This window comes from Aulonocara sp. 'chitande type north' Nkhata Bay, linkage group LG19 (assembly GCF_057382095.1).
Source record: "Aulonocara sp. 'chitande type north' Nkhata Bay isolate Kocher_YH1m ecotype deep benthic linkage group LG19, A_spYH_male_GT1.1, whole genome shotgun sequence".
Lineage (NCBI taxonomy): Eukaryota > Metazoa > Chordata > Actinopteri > Cichliformes > Cichlidae > Aulonocara > Aulonocara sp. 'chitande type north' Nkhata Bay.
Window position 1 is genome coordinate 4,899,506 of NC_141362.1, and position 26,942 is coordinate 4,926,447.

The following is a 26,942-nucleotide window of genomic DNA, read 5'->3' on the forward strand; positions in this document are numbered from 1 at the left end:
GTGTTAATGTGTTTTATCATCTGTTACAGGTTTCTTATTCATTTTCAGTTATATTAAATACATAAATTAAAAAACACAGTGAAACAATAAAACTGGTGTTTCTGACATTATTCATCTTTGCTGAGGGTCCACATAACCGGACTGGACCACAGTCCATCTCTTATTGCCCACTTTTTCATGCCAATCTTTGTTACAGTCTCCATTTATATTTCCCCCCCTTCCCTGACCAACATAAAATGAAAACCTCATATGAACAATTTAAAAGTCTGCTAAAATATATTCAGACATCATTTCCGAAGACCATTAGTAGTTCAATGTGTGGATCCAAAATATTCCAGTTGTGTTGATAGTCTGGGACAAAAACCCTTGTCCAAGGGTTTCAAGGGTACACTAAACAGTCTTTCAGTGCTCCCCTGTTTTCTTGAAATCTCTTGTCTGAACTCTTCATTCAAACAGTTCAAACTAGATCTTTTGTTGAGAGACAGTTTCCATCCAGTTCCATCACAATTTTTTGTAAAACCTCAAATGTGTACTTAGGCTTTGTGGGGTAGCTCAAGACCAATGAGTAAATGAGGCTAAATAAAATGGCGAATGCATTTGCAATGTTATGTGGTCATGAAGCACTTTAACACCTTCATGATTCTTCCAACATCTTTAAGGTCATCTGTAGGTTCTGCCCCTTCCTTATTAATGGTGAAGATTCCCAGGGTTACCCACATAGTAAGCAGGTCTGGCCCAGATCTGGTATTAAGCCGGCACTGCTGGCTGACTCTTGGCATGATAAGACGTATGTCATCCAGATATAGGCCAGGCCTGGCATAGATAGCACTCTTTATGTGATGGCATGCCATATCTGGACTGATTGTGGTTTGGTCCATCTGGCCCAAACTCATAGAAAACGGGTATGACCCGGATCTGGCACCAAGCTGGCACTTCTGACTGACTGGTGTCATGGCAGGGTGTATGTCAACCAGATGTGGGCCAGGTCTGGCAATGATGGCACTATTTATGTTCCTATTTTCTTTAGAAGACCCAAATGCCATGTTTCAATACTATACTCCTATGGTAGCCAGCGTTTCAAATGCAGGTTTGACAGGTTTGTGAGTGTACACTTTATCCGAAACCTAGTGAGGGTTTACTCATGTTCAACACTGGGTGGCTGTAGCTCAGGAGGTAGAGCAGGGCATCTACTGATCGGAAGGTTAGTGGTTTGACCCCTCTCTCCTCTAGTCAGCGTGTGGAGACTTCAAATGTAGTTAGGAAGCACTCAGTTTAGAAAAAGTGTGTGAATGTGGCATGTTGTATAGAGCACTTTGAGTAATATGTGAGGGTAGAGAAGTGCTATATGAGAATCAGTCCATTCACTGTCTGAACAGAGTTTTGTCATGGTATTTTTGCACTATTATGTATGTTCCAGCACATGTTGTTATTACATGGCTTGATTAAGGACATCTGGGGCCAGAGCTGAAACTGTTCTGGGCCAGCACAGGGCCAGCAGTGTGTCTGCAACTGGCCTTGTGCTGGCCCATGTGTGGGCCACCTCTGGCAAACCAGATCTGGGCCACCAAAGGGCCGTCATTCTTCGCAGTAGGTGGGCCATGTGTAAGCATATTGTGTGGGCCAGATCCGGGCCATACCAATTTTTCTTTGTGGGTATCTGCCACATTACCTCCTGGTGGAGATTCATTACATATCAAACTCAGGACCTGGTGTGGGTCTGACCGCCATCACAGTATTTATTTGCAGACTGGTGAAAGAGTATATGAGTTGAAAAGTTTCATGGAGACTGCAGATTTAGTCACCTTTGTTCACTCGTGTCCGGTTTATTTAAGAAGGCCCTGGTCATACAAGTAGATGTAAGAATGATACACAAGTGCCATTTCTTTTCACCTTGTAATGCTTTTAAACCCTTAAAACCGTATTCCAAAACACGATGCTGTGGGCAGCAATCAGCACTTCAATCAAAATAAACACCCTGAATGATTGCATATGAAAGCAGTTAAAAAATACCTGAAATTTCTAAAACTAACAATAATTCAAAAACTAATATTACTAGTCCAAAACTGCCTTAGAATATTACTGTTGTTCATGCTATGGAAGAATGGCTGCCTAACACCAGTTTAAACTTCAAATGACATTAGCAGCATAAGGACCTAGTTTGAATTTACAGACACAAAACTACGATATCATCAGAATGAATCAACAACAGTTTTTTGAACTCTACAAACAGAAACTGCAGTTTGCCCTCAGCATGACAAACATTTGCCTATACACAAACACTTAAACCAAATGAAATTAACACATTTTACACATCTAAACTATAGCTTACATATTTATGAACTGCCTTGATAAACGAGCAAGTCTTAATCTAACTGTGCGCTGCTTCACCCTCCACAGCAAGTGGAAAACCAAATTTGCTATAAGGACGGCACAATTTATTTCATCACAAAATGCACTGCTGTTGTTGGGTTCGTTTTGAGAAAAACCCAATGTGTTAAGAAGTTGAAGTAAAAAAAAAGAAAAAAAAAAAAGAAAAAATGCTGCCCTATCACAAAGAGCACCACAACCAGACAGTAAATGCTTTTTATTATGTGTGATAAACAGGACACTAAGGTAAAAAGTTGCAGGAAAGCCACAGTTCTCCTTATTTGGCAAAGCTCCAGCTAACATTTCTTCTTCTGCAGCTTTCTGGGCATCTTATTTAAATGAAAATTAGCTTTTTTTGAAGCTATAGGCCAAAATTATGAATGAAATTGAAATGACAATGTAGTTTCAATTTAATGAGCGTAAAAGTTTGTACATTTCTACTTTCTTCTACAAGTCCTGTTGTAAAGTTACAGCAGTGCAAAATATGCCACTGACAAATGTATTCAGATTCTCATACAGAAATGAAATGTTAAGTGTTATGCTTGATCCTAATCTGCTGCCAACTCTGTTTACATTGCTAGCTTAATAGCTGACACAACACAGAAAAAAAAATCTGTTTATCACTGAGAATATTAAATCAGTAAAGTTAATTTCACTTCCGAAACATCATTTAATGTCAACACATAGACCCCTTGTTTGTTTACATTTGGATAAAATATAATGATTACAGAGTTTTTTTTTTTTATCTTTATATCTGCAAATATGAACAAAGTACAAGGAAAGCAAGGACAGCTCGTTAAAAGAGGTTTTTGAAAAATATGTACAGTAAAGTATGACTGAACTAAAAGTCAAGGTTACAAAATCAGCACCGTATCACAAAAGATGTTGAGATTACATAACAGAAAGTGACGACGGTTGAAGACCTTTTAATGCTAAATGGATTCCAAGGACAATTCCAGGATGAGGGGCTACGTTTTGGCCATCAATGTTTTCTGTCTCTAAAATGCCCCCCTCCCCCCCCAAAAAAATCTCCCCACGCTTCCAAACCCAGAAAAACAACACATGAGGCAGGATTAATCATTAGGCAACTACAAACAATATGTACAAAATCCTCAATCACCATAAGCATAAATGTATTTAAGATATACTGGGATACAATCAAAAGAGAGACAAGCTCTATGGAGAGACAAGCATTAAAAATGAACTGAAGCCTATTTGGTCAAATGTGTTATTGTAAAAGAAACATAGATAAAAACAAACAAACAACAACAATAATGCACCACTCTCATGACTCAGAATGTGTTTGCAAGGTTGTAATAACAGAGATACGATAGTAGCTTCACTTCAGGTAACTACAGCCTTCAAGAAGTGTTTTAATATTGAAGTCTAGCTTTTTCGAAAGGACAAAATTTCAATGTACCCAAACACCCGTCGCTGACAGCTTCAAGTCAGGACTGATCCACGGATGCTGCCGTCAAGATCAAACTATTTGTGAGGCGTTTAACAGCTTGGATCCTCAGCAGGAACCTTTGAGCTTGGAGCAGAGCGCCACAAGAAGGAAAGGGTTTGTGGTTCAATTCATATTCCGTGCTTGTTTAAGCAGTTAAGTAAATAGATAAAAGGATGGATATTTGCATCTAGATTTACATCTTCAAAAGAACATACAGAACATTCTTTCTTCTTATCAGCCAACTCCAAGAAGCCTATTGACAGGAATCGCCTAGTGCTTGTGAGTTTGCACTCTTCCGAGCTTGTGAAGGCATGCTGCGCTAGCATTCTACTAAAGAATATTATACATATGTCAGAAAAAAGAAGAGTATTACGTAACACTGTCGGTCCTCTAGGTATACAACACCAGCTAACTCAGTATAAATGATATAGAAAACACTAAGGTCTACACATTAATACCGTGTCATGGTATCTGTAAACAATACCACTCAACCAGCTACGATACTGAAAGTTTTTCTTGCTGAAGCAAATAGTGATTTCTTTAACAAAACATCAAAAAACCTTGTTCATTATGTTTTAAATGCGTACATTGCCCAAATTTCTCTCTGTCAATCACAAAGAAACCCCTTGGAAAAAAACAAAAAAACAATCAGAGTTTATCTTCAAACACAGATCCCAAACCAGACCAGAGCCAACCCCACCTACTTCTTTAACCATCTGAGGGGAGAAGGTGCACATGGTGGCTGATGGCCTGCTCCATGGAGCTTTTAAAAGCCTGGTAGGAGGAAGTGACGGGTAGGAGGAGGTGTTTGGACTCAGGCTCACTCTGAGGGAAGAGTCCCTCATCCCTCCAGTCCACACCTCTCCCTTCTTTGAATCCTAATGGGGAGGGTGTGAGAGGATGGAGGAAGGAGATGGAGGGAGAAGAGACGGCACTGACAGCTTGTTGCTTGGCACTTCCTGTGGCAAAGCGAAGGAGGTCCTGAAGGGAGATGGAGCTCCTTCCAACTGAGGAAAAACAGAAAGGGAGTATAAACATTTTAGAGCATAAATATTATCATCATCATTTCTGTGGGACACTTTGGGAAAACGTATCAACACATAAAACAGAGAGTTAGAAAAGGACCCACTACCACTTTTATCCATCCTAATGCAATATTTTTTATTTATAATAATAAAAAATAGGATTAACATTTCACCTTCACACTCAAGCAGGAAGTGCCTCCAGAAGGTGACAACGGGCGTCTCTCGTTTCAATTTTTCCTCCTGCTCAGAGAAGTTGATGGTGAAGAGCTGACCAATCTTCTGAGCTGTGAGATGATCACCAGCTTCGCAGAAAACTCCACAGAAGACAGATGGGAAGAGCTGAACCTGATCATAGTACAATGTAATTAGAGTTTTTAGCTTCACTTTTCTTCATTTCAACTTCTGAATACTTTATCTTGATGTTTAATAACATTAATTGCTGCTTTTTATATTAATCAGTCCAGTTTAAGTCACTTAGTCTTTGTTTTCCCATCAAATATTCCCATTTGTGTTAACAGGGTTACAAACAGCTCTGAGACATTTTTGAACTGATTTAGAAAAGGGTAAATTTCTTTTCAAACTTCAGTCACCTGATCAAAGACACCCAAAGTCTGTAGACCTTCCCGAAACCTGAGGATGAAAATAAGCAAAGTAAACACTGAAAATACAAGAAAGACCAAGGAAAACAGGAGAGTTATCACCACAATCATTACAATGGAAAAAGCATATCTTAAAAAATACAAAATAAGACACCTAAAGAAGATCAGCAGGTGCTGTTATAAGGAAGTGTTGTTTAATTTGGTTTCTTTTACTATTAGGACTACAATTAGTAACTAGGATGCACCAATCCAGGCTTTTCCCGTTCTAATATGCTACGATGTCTTGGTTTTATGCATCTGCTGATACCAAGTACTGATCTCATAACTGTGTTAAATTAATAACTGGATTTTCCACTGTGAGGATGAGACTAGTAATCTTTGTGTGTACGGCAACATCAGTTTCCACTTAAGCATTGCTTCCCCAACTCATTTAGTATTTATTCATAAAATAACAAATGACTAAGATCAATAACACTCAGGACCTTCTTGCCTGTGAGTAAAAGTGTGAACTATTGCACCACCATCTGCCCAGAGTTGTATGTAACAAAGTTTAATATATAAATGGAAAATAATATTTGTGTGTTACTGTAGAGATGGATGGATTAGGATTCTCCTTAATGAGAGTAGGTCTGATTGAGGTCACATTCAAAGAATAGGTTTAATTACATTTAATGACTTAAAGCAGTACACCTCTGATGACCATAGTGGTAATATTTTTGTAAATTAGAAAAGGAGAATTATATTTTGACAAGCTTTTGTTGTTTTCTTTGTTTTCTTTATTTATATTCAGTGATGGAGTTTTAGCTGTCCATAAAGAAAACCGGGGTCATTTTATACTCTGCGTCTTATATTCAGAACAACGGTCTAAATAACATAAGCACCAGTTCAAGCCACAGCAGCCCTTTCTCCTCTAGGATAAAGCACACGGGGTCCTGGCATGCTTACGCTGACTTTGCTGGAGAATTACCTTCACTTTTCTTACACGGGAGCGATTAAACATCACACGGGCCATGCACTAGGGTGCTGCTATAACTATTTAAGACTGATTTCATACACATTTATGGGCACCTCTATTAGGTGACATTCAGAAAAGATCAGGACTGCAGTGCATGCAGGAAAACAGCCATCTACTGTACTTCCATGTTTATTTATCTTACCTCTGCAGTGGCAGCTGCATCCTGGTGATTATGGTGAAGCTCACCAAATCCTCCACCAGAGCCTCTCTCTCCTTCAGGCTGCTGATTGGTCGATTACAGCCAGCTAGTTCCAGGTACTCCCAGCTGACTGCCATGACTTCTTTTAGCTCTTCTAAAGACTCTGCCTCTGTGATCTGAAATGATTCGATCTCTATTTTAAAACTACCTATAATTTTATTTTATACGTTTTTAGCCACTGTGCCTTCCATGAAAGTTTGTCTTGTTCTTACCCTGGTGACCTGGTGGGTGAAGTGTGTGTCAGGGGTCATATGTGTGACATTGAGGGGACGGTTGGCTGGGTAGTTGAATAGACACTGATAGAGAGCACGCGAGAAGAAGCCAACAGGTGGACCACCATGGACCAGAGAGAGGGCCAGCAGGCAGCCGACATCAAAATAAAGGTCCTCACGCAGAGCTGAATAACATACACAGTCAGTGTCTTTGTTCAAATTTTTCATTTACATACAACTGCATAATGGCTTTATAACACAAAAATAAGCTTTGGAAGTACCCTCTGAGTCCAGCGCCAAGTTTTTGGATCCATCTGGGCCCTCGAACACTACACACTCCTGTATCTGCTGCATCAGCAGCTTCAGGAAGTACTCCTTGGCTGTGTCACTGTCCCAGAGGTTGTTGGGAAGGGGAGTCTGATCTATGTCTTTGAACCTGGACAAATAACATCCCACAGTAAAGAAGACAAATAGCAAAAAGGCTAAACAACAAGCACAACTCAGGAAAGCTTTTCGCCACTGACCTGACAGACAGGGTTTGTGTGGGGTCAAAATCAGCCCTCCTGACTAAGTCGAGACCAGCTGACAGAGCCTGGTCCCCGATCACCTCCACCTGGACACTTGGGGGATGAAGCTGAGGGACCAAAGACTGCAGGAGCTCTTCAGGCGATCCAGATCTTTCGGGTAAAGATGGTCTAAGAGACAGAGAGTGACAATTAAGAACAAATCCTGCATCCTCGATGAGGTACTGGCAGGTTAACTTGTACCTTTTACAGCTGATGGAGGAGTGAACTGAAGGCCTGTGGCGTTTGGACAGCAGACTTCTCCTCGGACCTCCCTGAGGAGACCTAACAAGGGAGGCTGGAGAACAAGGTAACACGGTTCAGAGTGTTTAGTCATCTCTCCATCAATTTATAAAGCAAAGAGGAGGCAGAGCTGAGTGACATGTTGTCTCAGACGTTGTCAAATATGAAAAAAAAATGGAAAAGGTAGGATTAGCCAGTGTTTTACAAACATGGAACCAGCCATCATTAACCACCCATACCTTTCCCATCTGTCGCTTGTGTGCAGTCAGTGCAGGCCCAGTCTTTAGTGTCCAACTTTAGTCCCGAACATTTCCTGTGAGTCCCTCTAGAGCCACACAGTCGGCAGCGGATCACCTCAAACCATCTGAGAAACACAAAAACAGAATTATAAAGTGATTCCCATAATATTTCCTAATCTCTAGATGACGAAAGCCAGAGAAATATCACTAATGATTATGCTTCACACAGCTGAGGAAACTAAGATCTGCTCCGCTGAGACAACAGCACTGAATTTTTTTATTCCACTCATTTTATTGCTACACTTTGCCAGTCTTGATGCCTTACATAATGTAAAGCACAGCATTAGCACACAAACAGCTGCCCCTGTGCTAATGTGGTTCTGTTGTTTAAAGGATTTTAAGTTTTTTTTTTAACAGTAACTAATGTCTTTATTTGATAAACAGCAGTTATAAATATAGATCCTTAGACGCAACTTTACTTCTTGACTATTTTTCCTGTTGGCTCTAAACAATTTTACAACATTTTTAATGTTCTATAAGAAATAACGTATGACCTTAAAACAAATACTTTTTTGTACTTAGTTTTTATTCTTTTCTTGTTTCTTAATCTCAGACTGTTAAACACCACTTAAAGGAGCAAATCTGAAACTGTCTCCAATAAGTCTGAACATTAATTGAATGGAAAAACTATTGAAATCTGATGGATTTCAATAGTTTCTCCACTTATGTACTGATATTAACCTTAAGAAACTCTGCTAACTTAAGAGTCTGTATTTCTTTAATTCAAATAGGCCAAACTTTATTAATGTAATAACGCTTGCTGAACAGTGACATTCATAGACACCTCACCCTCATCTACCGGAACTTCAACACTATACAGTCCATTACATACAGTCCATTCATATTGCTATTCCTTTTGCACATTATTCAAACTGCTGACCGCTGTATATTTGACATATATGTATAAACACGCACACACACACACACACACACACACACATATATATGCATATATATTTGGAATACATATTAGTAATGTGCATACATTACTAATATACAGAAAATGTTGTTTTTACAAGCATCCTTAGATACGAAAGATACAAATCTGTAAACTAATGAAAGAAAAATATAAATGCCATACCCGCTCTTGGCAGAGTGTGTACAACCATTGTTGCAGAGGCAGGTGAGAGCGTCACAGCGTTTGTAAACCTCCAACAGTTCTGCATATGCATTTGCCTCCAACTCCCACGAGGCATCTCTGCAGGAAGCCCAGACAAAGGGTTCAGGTGGGGGGGCAAAAAACAAAAACAAACCAAAGCAAATAACAGTTTTTCCTGGACAAACAAGTGCTGAAACGCTGCAGATATAATTTAAGGTTACCTCTCTGGGATGTATATTCCCATTCTGAGCATTTCCTCCTGGAAGTTTTCCTTGTTGTTACACAGGGTACATCTAAAGAAGAACAGGCCTGCACTGTGGGCCTGACGCTAACACACAGACACACGCCAATAAAAATACACAGAAATACAAAAAGTTACACATGCATTGTACTTTTTATATACAGTGGTCCCTTGCTATAACGCGATTCACCTTTCGGGGCCTTGCTGTTTCGCAGATTTTTTTTGAGCAATTTTCCATACAGCGCATTGTGTTCTGCATCCTGATTGGCTGTAGAACATTGTCAATCAATCTTGTGCAGTGTCTCCTGTACAGTACAGAATGCATTCAGCTTGTCAAATTTACACGTCGACGAAACATTTTACACTGTCCAAGGCAGCCGCGGGTGCCTTTGGTTTCATTCTATAATACTGGACTTATTTTTCTACGAAGGTTTGAACTTTGAGAGTGTTTAAACAAAAGATACAAGTATGAAAATGTTCATGCCTGTCTGAGAAAAATGTATAAAGCGTGTAGTGAGGGATTTTACAGCCTTAAAACATCTATAATAATTGTAAAAAATTAAGTTTGCTACTTCGTGGATTTCACATTTTTGGAATGTAACTCCCACAATAAACAAGGGACCACTGTAATATGGAGTGTAAAAAATGAATTTAATCTTCTCAAACTGAATGGACACAGTTTGGTGGTAGAACTGCAGATAATCAATTCAGCAGAGTCCAGTATGCAGGACAGCCATATAAACCATTAAAAAAAATGCAGGACCACATATTCAGGGAATATTTCAAAACATTCAGCTCCCATGAAAGCAAAGTCGAGCTGCATTTCCTGTAAACCTTTCTAAATAGTACTAAATAGCCAACCCAACATATAAAATCAGGGCTCTCTGCACACTCATGGTACCTGCACACAGTCTCTGTGGAACCAGCTGGTATGGCAGGATGGACACTTGAGGATGGAGTAAGACAAAACGGGATCAATAGAGTCCAGACAGATGGAGCAGGATCGAGGCAGACTGATGTCTAACCCAGTACACAGAGACTGGGAGGGACTATGATCTGGACAGTAAGATCTGGAAACACAGACAGAGGGGCAGTTACTATCTTTTATATTTACAGTATTATAGTTTAGCAGTTTTATGCAGCTGCAGCTTGGAAGAGTTTTGCAATTTCTCTGCAATTTGGTGCATATACTTTTTAAAAGGAACCAACACTATTGAAGCTGAACTTTGACAGCATTTTACAGCAGTTTATTTAAGTTTTAAGAATTTAAGTTTTAAATTCTATGATAGTTTGGACATTTTTGTAATTCAGTTTTCAGTAGAATTAGATTCTTTTTGTGGCAGAAACAGTTTTTTATGGGTTCACAAAGAAGAGGTACATCTACTTCTTAATTTTTTCTTTACAGATACATCACTCCCAAAGTACTTGGTGATAAATGAATAACAGTTTCACCTGCCTCTCTGACAGACTCCACTCTTAAATCACATCTGTGGAGCTGCTGCAGCAACAGAGTAAGGATTACCACTTCTAGATGCAGACTGAGATGGTGTAGCTGGAGTAGGTCTAACCATAGAACTGATGAGGCAACAAAGTAATAGGCCAAGAAAATAAATGGTGTGTTCTCCAAAGAAAGATCCACGATGTACTATCAGCTTCAAAGAAATAATAGCACAGGAGGAGACCCACCGAGAGCTGAAACTAAGCAATACTGGAAGAACATTTTGGAGAAAGAGCCAAGTGCCTGGTGGAACTCAGAGCAGACCATAGCTTTCTAGAACAAGAGCCAGTCAACAGCCAGTCAAAGACAGACATCCAACAATGAGTCTCTGGAATGAAGAGCTGTACACCATGAAGACCTGACACGAGCCATGCCTACTGGCTGAAGAAGCTAAATGCACTCCATGACCACCTTGCAACAAAAATAAATGGGCTGCTAACAGCAAATACTCATTCATCCAGCCTCTCCACATCATGACAAGATGAGTAGGCACTGGAAATAACACCAGAAGACATTCCCAGTGTGGTCAAATGGTTTCATAGAGGCGAGGTGATTCGAACTAAAGGGATGGAGCCACCAGAAGTCAGACTAAAAGATATACTGGACAACCAAAGTACCTAGGTGTCCCACAGGGTAAAGGAAAAATGATAAAGATGCCTGAATGTCAACAAGTCAAATACCTTCAGAAGGTAAGACAGGTGCTCCATCATTGAGGCTCTGTGAGCAATGGAAAGAGGAAGGGCAGAGATTAGTGAGTGTCAGACCCACAATCTAAGAAGATGACCCCCGAAGATGAGCTGAGATCAGTAATCAGGAGCATTAAATGGCCTAAATGACCTGTATTTATATAGCGCTTTACTAGTCCCTATGGACCCCAAAGCGCTTTACATTTCCAGTCATCCACCCATTCACACACACATTCACACACTGGTGATGGCAGCTACATTGTAGCCACAGCCACCCTGGGGCGCACTGACAGAGGCGAGGCTGCCGGACACTGGCGCCACCGGGCCCTCTGACCACCACCATTAGCAGCTATAACCCCAAAACTGGAAGAGTGGCTCCTGCAGATTCCTAGCACAACATCAGATGATTCTGTCCAGAAGAGAGCAGTCCTACAAAAAGCTAAGTTACTGCCCAGAACCCTATATGTACCTTAGCACACAAAGTAACTTGCTTTTGGTCAGTTGTTTCTTTGCTGTAACAATGTTTGTTGGCAATAAATTTTATACCACTGGAAAGTCTGTTTATTTTCTCTTAAATGTTGCCACATTTGTAAGCAAAATGCATTTGTGGATTAAGCAGTAGAGATGAGAATGTGGGTTGCATCCATGACAAATCTTAGTATGTTGCCCTAGTACGTTTGTCATACTAGGGCGACATAGAAAGAAACTAACACCCATGCATGTAAAGCCTATGTGTGGCAAACACTGAAAAATCAGCTTGTGTATATCTTTTATGACTACCGTTTGGCCACAGCAGGAGTATTTCATGTTAGCAAACAGTGCTTTATGCCTTTAACCAACCTACAAATACAATTAAAGAATTTAATGTGTTGTCAGCACTCACGGGAAGAGTCCAGTGAACTGGGAGACAAACATTTGCTTCCTCCCACAGGGGAAGTGAACCATCTTCCTACAGCTCCTGACATTACAGCCGACACATGCTCCCTTCTTCTTACAGCCAAAACATGTCTGAGACACATATACAGCACACAAGGAAACAGTAAATACAAACAGGCCCGCACACTTCAATCACAAATCACACCTAGAGGATTTGCTGTTGACCAAATGTAGAAGGGTGTTGGGATCTTATTTGTTGTATTTGCTCTACAGTATCTCACAAAAGTGAGCACACCCCTCACCTTTTAAGAAATATTTTATTATAATTTTTCAAGGGACAACACTGAAGATATGACACTTTGATATAATATAACAGTATAAATTTGATGTCTAAACTGCTGGCAACAAAGACGAGTACGCCCTTAAATGAAAATGTCCAAATTGTGTCCAACGTGTCAATATTTTTTGTGGCCACCATTTTTTCCCCTGTGCCGGCAGCCCCAAACCGTGACATTCCCACCACCATGCTTGACTGTAGGCAAGACACATCTGTCTTTGTGCTCCTCACCTGGTTGCCACCACACATGCTTAATATCATCTGAACCAAATAAGTTCATCTTGGTCTCATCACACCACAGGACGTAATTCCAGTAGTCCATGTCTTTAGTCTGCTTGTCTTTAGCAAACTGTTTGTGGGCTTTCTTGTGCCATGCAGACCCATTGTATGCAGTGTGAGGGGTGTACTCACTTTTGTGAGATACTGTAGAGCTCTTAATATATGCAAGGTAATAATATTGAACTGCTCACCAGTCGAGCTGACCGGCGGGCCTCCTGTTTGATGTCCTCCACCAGGAAACCGAAGATGCCTTCGTCTTCCTCTCCTCGCTGATAAACTCCACAAGATGTTAGCTGAGACAAACACATGCTTACAATATTATTAAGACACACTCTTAACAAACAGACCCTTTTAAAGCATTTTTAATCTAAGAAAATACATCATTGTCACTTTATTTGTGGGACAGAAAAATACAAACCATGAGCCCTCTTGTTCTGTGGTGACTGTGCTCCCTCCTCTAATATTTACCACCAAATAAATTCACTTAAATCATAATGAGGTCATAGAATAAATCATTTCCTTCTTTGTTTGCTTGTTTTATTTATTTATTTTTATATTCGATTGATTGTGACTTGGTTTGTACAAGTCTTTCAGAAAGAATATTTTTAATGCTATAACTGTTGGTCAGGCACTTGTAAAGCAAGTCTCAATAAAATATGCTTGAAGGCTGAAAAATACATATTCCTGTGAAAACAGAAATACTTGCAGGCGTTGTCTTACCAAGCAGAAGTAGTGGACAGAGAGTTTATGTTCTTTGAGTGTGACTTTCTCCCCAAACATGGCTGGGTCATCATCACTGCACCTACACAAAGCACAGCCTGCAGATACACACAAAATATGCAAACCTTCATTCAACTAAAAAAGCTTTCTCAAGGCCCCAAAAGACATCATCATAAACACTCATTAAGGTTTTAACGTATGTAAGGAGAAATGTGAAGATATAGCTTTAGTTGCTGATTTTCTTTTTTTAACAGTAAGAGCACTATATCTAAAACCACAGCGACAACACAACAGAGCTGAAAAGTCAAGCCTAACACACAACACACAATGGCTGGAATTAGCAGTCAAAAGGTGGTTTAAATACACATTTGTCAACAAAAAAAACAGCAGCAGGAGATATTGACTTCCAACTGTGTGTGAAAGTCACTCACACTCCTCCTGGACACTGTTTGTGTGTGTCTCCTGCGACCTCCTTGCCTTTTTCTTCATGTTTGTGTGAATCAACCCTGCAGGAAAATGAAAGACCACATTTACTGAGCTTTTACAAACACTGTCATCACAACATGCTCACTACACAACGCAGTGGGTTATTGAACAAATGCTTCCAACCTGACCATATTTGACTTCCCTGAAAAGAATTCCAGGTTGACGATAAACTCCTAAGCTTTCCCATTTTTACTAGTTTTTTCATTAAAATGATTTGGAATGAATCTAGAGACATATTCTAGCCCCAAATACCTGTCACTGTACGGTCATTAAACTGAAAGTGAAGCTAAAGTTCAACATAAAATTTAGAGCTCAAATTTGTTTAAGCTCTAAGAGTAAGGCCTGCACCACTTGCACATATGCAGATATTTCAAGCAAAGTCATTATGATATTACAAAAATTACATTATATAACAAGAACAATTTGACTCATCACAAAATATATTTTTTTAATTAAACAAATAAGAGTAGAAAGTTAAAAGAAAACTCCCCCTCAGCGTAAACTTTAACAATAAAATACATTTAGAATGTCTGAGGATTGAAGAGACAACACTATTTATTTTAACGTAATGTATCCTTTAGCATTCATGGTGCCTTTACGGATGTAATAGCTTAAAAAACAAACAAGCCTCCTTTCAGGTGCTTTCGTGCTCTTTCTTTGTTACCTGGGAGGACATGCCTACAGTTGCTCCTACATTTCCAAAAAATATGTCACGTTTTTATTAGTCAGGCAAAAGGACTGTTTTATCCATTTCACTTCAGCAACCATCCTGGTGTCAACTCCAGGCAATTATTTAGGCAGAAACAATGCTCTTAAATTATTTAGGCAGCCTTTCAGATTAATCTGCATTTTTCATTTTTTATTCAGCCTGTTTGAAGCTTCTTTTTTTTTTTAAATACATATGGTTAAAATACTAATTGAATTGAACAAGCGTATATTTTTTAGCAAAAATAATATTTTCTTTTGATTTTATTTACATTTTACAAAGAGGTCTCACTTTATTAGAAACAAAGTTGTATACCGGAAGTCACTGACGGCCTCTCATAAGGTTAATCGAGCCTGAAAGTCTTACAGTGATGTCTCGTTTTGTTTTGTTACACACACACACCGAAAAAAAACAAAAACACATAATAATATCAGCTAAATAAAAATAAAAAACAACAACAATAAAAAAGTAATCTTTATGCCTGGAAAGATTCTTCTTTTGATATTTCCTTAACTACAACTAATATTAGTATTTAACTATAAAAGCATTCAAATTATTTTCTGTGGCAGCTCTAAAAGCTTCCGTTGTGCTAAGATCGACAGCTCTCTCTGTTAGACCTACAGTCGACCAAATGTTCCTAACATGATGCCTAACATTGCGTTATAGCTACTCCATTATACTCCTATCTGTAAACATTTAGTCGGAAAAATACATTAAGAGCAAGAAGGAAAATAGGAGTTTGAACACGTTCAGCTGAGACGCTGACATCAAAGAAAGGCTCGGTTTCAAACGCAACCTAAACACTACAAAATGTTTCTCCGGTGACCTACTTTACATTCAGGGGCGAAGAGTGTTAGTTTGCGTCCATTTTCCTGTCGTTTTTTGAAGGCTTACTCCCAATGCTTTTGTTTATTTCCGACTAACACCGTCGAGTTTTTAAATTTCCCTCTTTCAAAACAAAAGAACCTTATTTCCGCTTCCGCCTCTTCTTCGTTTGCTTTAGAGGATTTTTCGCACTAGGTTCTCATTTGCCTACATGCGCGCCCCCTGATGGTTGGTGTTGATAATGCTCTCAATAATATTAAATATCTCAACAGATGGTGAAAAACTAAGATATGTGGAGGAAATAAATCCTGATTAAAAACAGTGTCTCCATAATATATACACAAACTACATTTTTAAGGTAGGTAAAGTTTTCAGAATTTTATTAAAATGAAACTTTGGTAATCATGATACACACTTTGTATTTCAAAATTAACATGAGTTAAAGGTTATGACTTTTGACACAGGATCTCATTATTTGGACTTTTGAATAACAACAACAACAACAACAACAACAACAACAACAACAATAATAATAATAATAATATGGTTCTTAGCAGGCCTTAAAATTAGGTAAATGCAGCCTCAGATGAACTACAAAACATGACATAATACACAGTGTTATTATTTATTAATAAACACTAAGCAAATATGCAGAAACAGTTTGTGAAAAAGCAAGTAAGTTAATAAGATTCAGTAACTTAAGGAACCACCTCTGCCAGTAATAAGTCACTTGAAGGTTGAAGATTTTTTGTCCAATTTTCTCCCACATCACTTGTGGGGGAATTTTAGTCAACTTTTCTTTAAAAAAATGTTGCTTCAATTCATTGATGTTTACAGATATTCCTTTATGAATAGCTCTCTTAATAACTCACTACAGTATTTCAGTCTGGTTGATGTCTGGACTTTCACTGGCTGCAACACCGTGATATTTTTTTCTTTTTAGATTTGCTACTGTGCTTGGTCTAACTTTGCTACTGCATGATCCACTGAAAGGAAAGGTGTACACCCTTTTAAACTATACAATACCAGGAGCATCCAAAAAATAAATATCTCTAAAATGACAATTTCTGTTTTGGCCCTTGGCTATTTTAACTTCCAGCAATTTAATCCTTATAGAACACATATGCTGCGGTGGTTTTTCAATAATAGTGGGTGCTACAGGACAACATCTCCCTATAACAACAGCTCTATTTTCACATTATCATTCAAAAACTGTATTTACACAGTTTATCTTTGTTTATTACCATTATTATTAATAGTAGTAATAGTAGAAGTAATTTATGATCTGAAACATTTAAATGCGACAAATATTTTTAAAAAACTAACAAATCAAGAAGTAGGCAAATATTTTTTCATGGCACTATTTAACATATATTGTTGCACTTGTCTCACTTTCTTCGCTGTCCTAAGTTACTTTCCACCACTAAAGGACAGTTTAGTGGTGGAAAGTAACTTAGTATATTTACTTGATTACTGTCCTTTGAGTTTTTTTACTTCACAATAGTTTGATTGAAGTAACCGTATGTTGGCTTTTGCTACTTATCATTATACTTCTACTAATATATGTTACTGCATTATTACAGATTAAGCTTAAATTCATTAGAACCATCTCCTGTTGCTTTACTAAAGGAATAGAAACATTAATGAATCAGTATTATGATCTAATCGCTACTCTCATTTATATAAGTCTGCATAATGAGCACTTTTAGTTCAAGTTAAACCTTCCGTACTATTCCATCCGTGGCTTAATTAGGCTACAGTTAGTTTTTACTTACTTTCATGTCATACATCTGTATGAGGGCCTAAAAAACTATCCATGTGTTTAATGTCTGCACCGGATTTGTTTGTGAGCAAATATTCAGTTTTGCCGCTAGATGTGGCGAAAGCACTCCCGTGCTGTTGCTGAGCCTCCCGTGGTACCCTGTCAGAACATTCTTGAAACGTCCCCGTATGTGCGTTGTGTGTGTGTGTGTGTGTGTGTGTGTGAGAGAGAGTCTGTGTCGTCACGGGGCGAAGGGCGGTGCCCCCAGGTAAGCACATCAGCACCCTCCACATCACAAACACACGCCCAGAGCAGCACACAGAGGAGGCACAGTACTGAGAGTAGCCGAGACTCCCTGGAGCCAGACACACACTTCCCTCCGCTCAGGCTAAGGACGGAGCTCACAGAGAAGGAGGCAAAAACAGCCGCAATATTTGGAAACATCGAAACAAGGAAGTTGGATACAGAACACAGCGGGAAGCATGTTCAGCTGGGTCAAACAGGAGCAGGGTGGCAGCAACAAAGAAGGAGAGATGTACCAGACCGTTACGGAGGGACTGCAGACTCTTTACACCAAGAAGCTGCTGCCGCTGGAAGAGACCTATCTCTTCCATGACTTCCACTCCCCGGCCCTAGAGCCTGCTGACTTCCAGAGTAAACCCATGGTACTGCTGGTCGGCCAGTACTCCACTGGGAAAACCACCTTCATCAGGTACTGACCTACAACTGACTAGTGTTCTTGTCTGTGAAGAGGCTGGAAGGGCCGGAAATTGTACTAGATGTAGGGGGAAAAGCCCACCTCTATTTTTGTTGCATCACTTGAATGTTATTTGTTGGGACCTCGTGTCATATCTCGTTAAAATATCACAGTTGAAGACGCGTTTGATTTCATCTCAACTCGAAATATAATTGAAAGACAAACTCCGTGGGGATCCCAAATTTGTGCCGAAGTGACTTTTACTATCCTTTCTTTCTATACTGTGAAAAATATGTGGCATGCTATTGAAAACAACACATCTTAAGGCTCATGGGCATTGGGAGTGAGCTGTGGCATTATGAATGACAGGAAGCACACAAGTTAAATTCACAGCCGTGACTTATGCAAACAGAGTGAGATTTCAACACTACCGTGCCTTCATCAGAGTCAGAGTGGACAAACACACAAGGAAAACACAGCCAACCCTTTGAATCTATTAGATAATGAATCGAAGTTTAAATTATTCTGTTCCACTATTTCAGAAACAGAGAAAAAAAAATGACATGACCACCTCAGTTAAGTGCGATAGGCCAAAGTAAACATAATTGCTATGTAAGTGGGGTGACATCATATCAGGAACAGAACCAAAAATACAGTCTGCTTTTAAAGGTCATCAGGGTACAAAAATAATCACCAAACAAACCAAAAACCACATATAAGCATGTGTCATGGGCAAAACCTGCAGGAAACATGACAAGTCACCTTTTCATGTGCTATGTCACTGTGTTCAAAGTGAAAAGTCAATATTTCTGTCAGTGGTGCCATGAACTGCACTGCACTGCTGCTAGGAGATGATGGCATTTTTGGATTATCCCTTACCTCTCACTGGTAAAATGAAACAAACAGCAAGAGAAAAAAAGTGTGCCTCTAAAAGATTTTAGGGAAGGGGAGAAACTAAGTCACCCTTAGAATTCAATTTCAAAATTAGATTTTGATTTTTTTTTTAAACCCTGAAACGATCTGAAATTTGATTTAAAGGTTCATGCAGCTGAGTAGGTAAATACAGGTAATTACACTGCCATCATGTTTATGTTTTGACACTGTGTGTGAATTCTATAACCTGCAATCATGGAATAAGGTAAAAGTTAACTGGAACAGTTCAGGATCCCTGTCAGTTTAGGTTCCTCCTTCAATATTGGACAATTGCTCAATAAATAATTTAGCTGCAAAAGAAATAATATGTAAGGGCCAGATTAAAAGTCTGTAGTTCTTTTCTTTATGGGCAAACTGACAGTAGAATTGTCCTGTTGCATAAACCTTAATAATACATTTTCAGTTTTCTGGTTAAACTTCCAGATGATTAGGTGTGAATAAAAAGGCAGCTTGGAGACCACGTGCTGATGGAGTGATTTTTATTACACTGGAAGGACTTCATGTGAAATTATGTCAATTTAAAGCCCTTCCATGTTCATGAAAAAGGCATGAACATGTATCATAGCAAATTGTAACATGTCAAACAAGTGAATGCAGTCTCAGAGTAAATTCTGGTCACATAAAATCCAATCCAACTAGCAGGTCTATAGTTACAGGTTTAAAAAACATTTAAAAAATGTCTTTACTAAAAGAAGACTACAGTGAGCGCAATTAATATTTATTTTCAGTTAAAGATGCAGGTCAACATTATCAGTGGAGTTTTCACTTCATACAAAGTTTTAATGGCTTTTGGAATTAAACCAAACTTCCTTCTGTGTGTCTTACCTGCTGCACCCCTGATAGCACTAGCTTAAACTAGCCATAGAGGGCCTTATGTGTGAGCTTGCTTTTAATCTTACCATGCCATTAATAAGAGTAGTTTAGTATTGAGCTGTGTGGGGACAATATTCCTTAAAAAAGCTCAGGAACCTGTTCTCTCTGTATGACCCAAGCTTTGCTGAGAATCAGAAACAGTTTCCAAAAGTAGCAGAGTCTCATTTTCCCATAATAGAAATGAATGTTGCAATTACCAAATAGATTGGCCAATTTTCCAAAGGAATTTTGCATTACTTCTTCTCTTTAGGGTTTTGACATATTTAATCTTAATGAGTTAATCACTAAGGTTGTAACAGTCTAACCACCTCTCGGATAAGCTGTTAGATTAGTTTCGATGAATTTGCAGCCGGGCTTCCTGCAGAAGAATTGAAAGTCCAACATGCACCTGCAGATTTTGTCACTGAAGGTCTCATGTGTGAATGTGTCTGAGCCTTTTTCAGAACGTCATTGATGTAATGTAAACAAATAAGGCACATTCATAACTCTGAATAAGTAAGGAGTGAATGATGAGTGAAAACAGTTGTTTTGGCAACAAGGCAGACCAGCAGATTTGACCTGCAATCCCTTCAAGTCTTACACAAGCTGCAGAGAAACTTTGGCAGTTAGTAATGTGTGTGTGTGTGTGTCTGTGGGGTAGGGGGTGGTGAGGGCACAACCGAAGCTCCACCTTGCGCCGGAATGCTCTGAATCATGGGAACATGTTGCCAGTAAATTGCCGAGTCAACATATTTTCTTCTTCTTCTTGTCTCACAAGGGTGAACTGAAACCCTGGCGTAAGCTGTGGCCCAGTGGGCGGCTCGATAGACACGAACAGGTCTTAGTGCATTCTGTTTGGACAGTAGTAGTAATCTGACCAAACCTGCATCTATGTTAATTGATGATAACTATTAGCATATTTTCTATAATGTATAATCCCACTAAAACTCACAATTTCCTAACTGAACACAAATGACCAAACAGTGTAACTGTTACACAGCTATAAGGAAATGCTTGGAGAAATGGGAAGATTATGGGTGGAAGCTCCAAAATCTCTGCATGAATGACAGAAGTAATTATTTCATAGGAAACTAAAGCCTAACAAAATAAGATTATAAACATCTCCAGGTGTCTTTGTGTGAAGAGTTGGGAATGCATTAATATCCATGAATGTTCAACCACTGCTGTAATATATTTGTCCACCTGTCCTTACAAATTAGTGAAGCAGCAGGCAACAATTACTTTTAGCCAAAATATGTCAGCGGTGTGCTAACGTTGGTCCTCGGCATTTTACCTGCCAAGTTTGAAGAACACTGTATGAGCGGTTGTCAAGAAAGGAGAAGAAAAGATATTTCTCACATTTTTCATAAGTTGCACAAAGATAAAAATGCACATAAACAACTACAATCAGAGTGGATCTTCCACAATTTTTCAAACTGCAGCTAGAGGTGGAAATTCTTGTGGATCAGCAGCTGAATGAAAACATGAGGGAAGATTATGACTAAACTGTAAGGCCACGTGACATGTAACATTAAAGGGGCTGTCGTTTCTGACATTTCAGTATAGGGGCATGCACGGTAGTTTTCCATCCTTGGGTCTTGCACACTCTTTGAAGTGTGCACTGTCCACAAAGACAGGAGATGACGAGAAAGAGCCATCTTCCCTCTCTTCCTTCCTTTCTCACTTTTCTTTTATAAGGAAAAGCAAGTGGAAAAGTAGACAAGGTCAGTGTTGAGATGAAAGGAAAGGAAAAAGATTTATTTTCAAAGTCTGTGCAAACACAGCTGTTCCATTACAGAGATCAGAGCCCTGTGTGACTGAACCTCAGAAACTGGCCAATGGCCTGCTTTTGTGACAATAGATCTGGGATTTCCCTTGGCATCAAATTAAAAGTCAAACTGCTGTTTAAGTAATTAAGAATAGCTTTAACGATCAACTTAGCCCTTTTAGTCTCTTTTTTTTAAAGACTAAAAAGGTTAAAATGTGCTGTTTCAGAATCATAAATGTGTGATTATCTATTTCTTGTCTGTAACAAACCTGATCATAAACTGAATATTTTTCTTCTTAAACACCCAGTCAGTGATAATGGGTGAACAGTTTTGGGACAAATTTACATAGTGGTATTGATGTCTGACCGATGTGAAGCTGATTTTCAATAGTTCATAATTAAATGTATCAAACATTGGGTTTCTCCCTGTTAGCCAGTAAACTCTGGCTTATTAATTAACCCAAGACTTAACAGTTTGAAAGCCTGACTATTAGCCTTGGAAAAGTCAAAAAACAGTTTTAGTTGTTACGTTGTTTGTTTTAGCACTTAGTTTCTATCTGATTTCATAGACTTTTCATATGATTTTGTGCTTACAAAGTAATTATTGTAGGTGATTTTAACATGCAGATGTTGAAAATGACAGTCTCATTAGATTCAAGTGGCTGATGAGGTTTAGAAGTATCACTATTATTTTCTACCATGTGCAAACACAATGCAGAGCAGCTACCTAAACTTTACTCCCACAGAGGTAAATTATTTGATTATTGTGTTACGTCATCACTATATATGACCCTGGATTCTGTGGTTTCTTAAAAAGGAAGGCAACAAGTAAGACATGCTTGACTCCCTGCTATAACTCACAAATGTGCAGCTTAAAGCAGTCATCGTTCAAGGAAAACAGTAACAATCCAGCTTTCTTCTCAGGACTGTAGCCCGACTGACACACAGTCAGAGCTCTGTTGGGCCAACCGTACTTTAACTTTAACTTTCACAAATAAAATGTTAACCATTAAAACAATTTTTTGTCATAGGGTAAACACAGATGTATCATTATATACAGCGACGTCAGTAGCTGCTGATATTTACTTAGACTCTTCTTTCTAGCAATCATTGAGTTCATGGCAAAAAAGTCTTTCTCTAAAACATCATTGTGTCTTTTGGTCTAAAGTCTTGTAGGAATGGGGTCTCCATTCCTACAAGACTGCTAAAAGAAGTCTCATTAATTATTAATGTTTTTATTTAAGGTTGTGGTAATAAACCATTACTTAAAACACCCTTATTTGAGCTGTCAGCTGTCTGAGCTAATTGTAGACTCATTTTTAACCTTTGTTTTATTTAAAAAAGTCTTGTGTTATGCAATCTTTTGGAAGGTGATATTATTGTGTGAACCACATGAGTTGTGTGTTCAACCACATAAAGTTTATGTTAGCCAACATATGCAGGATCTAACATGTGCATTCCATTCTCTTGCCCATGCTTTAGTTTCGGCCTGCACCACCCTAATCTTGCTCAATCCTGTTTTTTATTTTCAGTATAGTTACCTGTTGTATTTAAAAGCAAATTAAGCACTTTTTACATTATTACTCATTAAGAGCAGGATAATGTGCTGTGTTAATGTAACTGTTGTGACATAACATCCATAAAAGTCCAGGTCCCTTGTATCCTAATGTACTATCCAATTGTTAATTAACGATGGAACAACCTTTTTTCTGGGTCGAAGTTTTCAACTTTTTAATTCTTCCTTGTTTTTTAAGCCTCCAAAAACTTTTAGAGCCTTGATGTTTATAGATAAATACCTTTATTTTAATGTTTGAAAACTTAACAGAAACACCTCAGTGTACTCAATAAAACTTCAGAAAGTATTTCAGTTTGGACATTAGGCATGGTTTTGGCAAGGCACTGCTGACCCTAGTAGAATATTCTTATTGTAACACTGCTTTCTATTCACCCTTTTTTATGAAGCCTAAAACGGTGGGGGTACCCAGACTCTACTGAATGAAGGTGTCAAACAGAGCACGTCCAAGAAAAGTAAACCATTTGTGTGACTTGTGTATTTCATTTATTTTTCCATCTTATTGGACCTGTTTTTGGACCTGGATTTTCAACAATGATTTGACCGAGACATTCTAACAGATGTAGAACTTGATTGCAAATTTCTGGACTACACTAAAACAAAGTTTTTTTCGAACACTCTTATTGTTGTAAGTATAGTAAGATCCTGAAAGTCGTTAAAGTTGAACTACATATATTCTGTCTTTGGCTCAGGTATCTACTGGAACAAGATTTCCCTGGGATGCGGATCGGTCCTGAGCCAACCACTGATGGCTTTATAGCAGTGATGCATGGTGAAAATGAGGGGGTTGTCCCAGGCAATGCTCTAGTCGTCGACCCCAAGAAACCCTTCAGGAAACTCAACGCGTTTGGAAACTCCTTCCTCAACAGGTAAAGGCATGCGCACATTAAAGAAGGAAAAACACAGCTTAAACAACCCTCAGTGTCCATCTAGATATGTTTATAAACCTGGAATTCAAAGAGGGTTTTAATATTTGATGTACAGTATTTTATGAGAAAATCGGGTTCCCTCAGATATAATTTTTATTTACCCCTCAGAGATCCAAGTCATTAAGGGCGGCAACCCAAACCTTAACCCTACCCTAAGACTAGGCCAGAACAGAACTATTATGTCAAGATGTGAATAGTTTTTTATGTGTGTTTTGTTGTTTTCAAACTGTTTAAGCAAAACACCAACTATATATTCTGATTGCCTAGGGTTAGATTTAGGTTTGGGGTCATGATAGAGTAGACCTCAGAGGATTAAAAATCTCCATTTTTGGTGTCAGACCACAGACTGCGCAATATTACCCCATAAAACCAAAACACAGTGTACAAAAAACAGACTTTCGACATCCTACCTTACTATAAAATGATAAAAATGTAAGTTTTTAAGAAAACAAAATAAAACGTCGATGCACCCTTGCTGGTAAAGACTAGCTAGTTGGATCGTTAGCCAAGGCCATTTTTTTGTTTCTTTTCAATTTTGAAATTCTGTTTTGGTTCTCTGTTTGAGTGAAATTTGTTACAATAATTAAAAGCAAAATTTAATCATGAGAAAATTATGATTTATTTATTAAAGAGAATATGATGGAGAAACCCTTGTTGGCGAGCGGTGCGGTAAGCCCTTTAGTTTAGTTGGTCACCAGGTTTGTTCATATTTCAGGAGGGATTTTGGACCACTCCTCTTCTTGGTCTGATGGAGACCAAAACAAAGAATCAAGCAAAGCCAATCAAATAAAATGTAACTCAGACTGACTGATCTATAATAGCAACACACAAATCGACCAGTGGATCAGTCCATATACTGAAGAGCTCTCAGGATGTTTGCCTGCTGATCTCCAGAACCATTAATCATTTTAATTGCTGGTCATTAGACTTAATTCCTTTTTTCATCATGCAGCTGAGGTCATCGATGAAATACAGTACAACTGAGAAAACTGGTGATTTCTCCTGATGGAGAGAGACTGAGGAGTATGGAACAACAGATCTATAGACTTCTTAGATGTGCTGTGATTTATTTGTTGCTTTTTCTGTATAGATTATATTCATGCAGACAGAATGCAGAGAGGTTGGATAAATAAGATGGGTGCAGACTGATGTGACATTAGAGACCCGGTCCTCAAAGAGATCAACAAGATCTTAGAGAATAATTCCATGTAATTGAGGGTTTGGTCTTATTTTCTGCCTTTGTAGATTGTTGTCACTTTGTTTCACTACTTTTCACACAGACAGACACACCCAAGAACCAAAGTAGCTAAATCCAGAAGAAACTTTTGAATAGGCTATTTATCATACTCATGGGATTACTTTACATATACTATTCCAATGACGTCAATGTGTAAGTCTGTACATATGTTTACAGCAGATAGCTCTCATTCACGTGTAATACACATTTTGAATATGGGCTTTTTTTCTTTTTTTTTTTTCGACGCTCTTATGACCTTGCTCCCACTTTGGCAAACACCACTCCATGAACACAAAGAAATGCTGGCACTTCCTCCCACTTCTGTCACTGCTTTCCTCAAAACATTTACAACGTGGGAAGTGACCTCTGTCCCCCCACACTGACATATAAACACTATTAGCTGTCAGATTCCAGAGTTTGTATCAGGCATTTAAATTTAGCTAAAGCCACTCCTGTTCAAAAGTATTTCCTCTGTCCAGAAATATGTCTAAGAGCAGGAGAGAGGAAGTGGACACAGTCCACCCTCCGAATGTCTGTTTGTAAATATACACCTGAAACATTCCTTAAGCTTGAAATCCCGTCTTGTCCCGTTGAGACCCTCCAAAATAAGTTATTGTTTCCAAGGGGAAGTGTGTGTGTGCGTCACCATGTGTCAATATGGTGGCTTTGTTTTTTCCCGCTGCCAGCCTGCTGCATCCCTGACAAGTCAAGGCAATTTATAGCTCCTGTAGCCTCTCGACTAAATTTAGGTGACAGGGAGATTAGAAGTACAGTGACCAGAACCTGGAACATAAGAGAGAACAATGATAACAACCAAGGTGTAATAATAAACTAGTAAAGCAAGTCTAGCAAGTCAAGCAAATCTACATGGTAATGTATAGCCTATAAAAGACGGATGCAACCAACGTAGCATCCCCCACTGGTTTCTGTATTTTGCAGGCTCAGCATTATGTTGTAGTTGCGAACGTAATGGTTCTTTTGGAGCCAAGAAACTGTATTTGCACGATAGTGTGCAGTCCAAAATTATCAGCTAATGCAAACAATCGTAGTTAGAAAGTGGGTGTATCCAAATGTCACAACTATAGACGAGGTCCAGATTATTGACTTAAATATATGCAGCTGCATCAAAGAGCAAACCGATATGCCACATTATCCACAGAAGAAGTTTTTTTTCTTTATCATTTTTGACTCTTTTTGAACATTCTTTGACCTTTGACCCCACCTTTTGTTTTAACCCCAATCACGGTGACAGCAGCAACACCGTAACCTTTGCATCCTGCTGCATGTCACAGATAACCCACACCCCCCCTGAATTTTCACCCTGAGGAAATATTTCTTGTACACTGACAATGTGACTGTTTTTACACACTAGCTTAAACTACTTTTTGTAAAGTTCATCTTACTAGAGTTCTTCTTAGAGATTTGCTGTAGTACGATAACCTCAAGGGTAAAGTACGTGGTTGGGT

General features: G+C 38.7%; 2 protein-coding genes across 3 annotated transcripts in view; one reads left to right on the forward strand and one right to left on the reverse strand.

The window, feature by feature from the left end:
• Window positions 1-1,823: 1,823 nt before the first annotated feature.
• g2e3 (G2/M-phase specific E3 ubiquitin protein ligase) lies at window positions 1,824-17,639 on the reverse strand. Of its 2 annotated transcripts, none has more exons than XM_086275576.1 (17): window positions 17,501-17,639; window positions 14,140-14,214; window positions 13,709-13,806; window positions 13,180-13,281; window positions 12,380-12,504; window positions 10,214-10,382; window positions 9,293-9,399; window positions 9,054-9,170; window positions 7,913-8,037; window positions 7,635-7,728; window positions 7,392-7,562; window positions 7,149-7,303; window positions 6,868-7,052; window positions 6,599-6,771; window positions 5,433-5,472; window positions 5,016-5,187; window positions 1,824-4,824 (listed from the first exon to the last, which is right to left on the reverse strand). In XM_086275576.1, exons 2-17 carry the CDS (start codon window positions 14,195-14,197, stop codon window positions 4,526-4,528), a joined length of 2,190 nt encoding a protein of 729 aa, XP_086131702.1. In that variant the 5' UTR covers window positions 14,198-14,214; window positions 17,501-17,639; the 3' UTR covers window positions 1,824-4,525. The 2 variants fall into 2 exon arrangements, with proteins under 2 accessions (XP_086131702.1, XP_086131701.1); XM_086275575.1 differs by lacking the exon at window positions 17,501-17,639 and adding an exon at window positions 15,731-15,885.
• A 107-nt stretch (window positions 17,640-17,746) lies between these two features.
• Window positions 17,747-26,942, forward strand: part of ehd4 (EH-domain containing 4) — a 36,341-nt gene continuing 27,145 nt past the window's right edge. The window contains exons 1-2 of the mRNA XM_086274386.1: window positions 17,747-18,199; window positions 24,003-24,179. Coding sequence (XP_086130512.1) covers window positions 17,970-18,199; window positions 24,003-24,179 — 407 coding nt within the window. The 5' untranslated portion in view covers window positions 17,747-17,969. The remainder of the gene's footprint in view (window positions 18,200-24,002; window positions 24,180-26,942) is intronic.

What these genes read in the sequence shown, in the direction of transcription:
- g2e3 (XM_086275576.1), bottom strand. Translation starts at nt 14,197, where the DNA reads ATGAAGAAAAAGGCAAGGAGGTCGCAGGAGACACACACAAACAGTGTC. An exon ending in CTGTCCACTACTTCTGCTTG is followed by an intron (nt 13,282 to 13,708) that starts GTAAGACAACGC and finishes TGTTTGTCTCAG; the next exon opens with CTAACATCTTGTGGAGTTTA. An exon ending in ATGCAGCTGCCACTGCAGAG is followed by an intron (nt 5,473 to 6,598) that starts GTAAGATAAATA and finishes TTTCATCCTCAG; the next exon opens with GTTTCGGGAAGGTCTACAGA.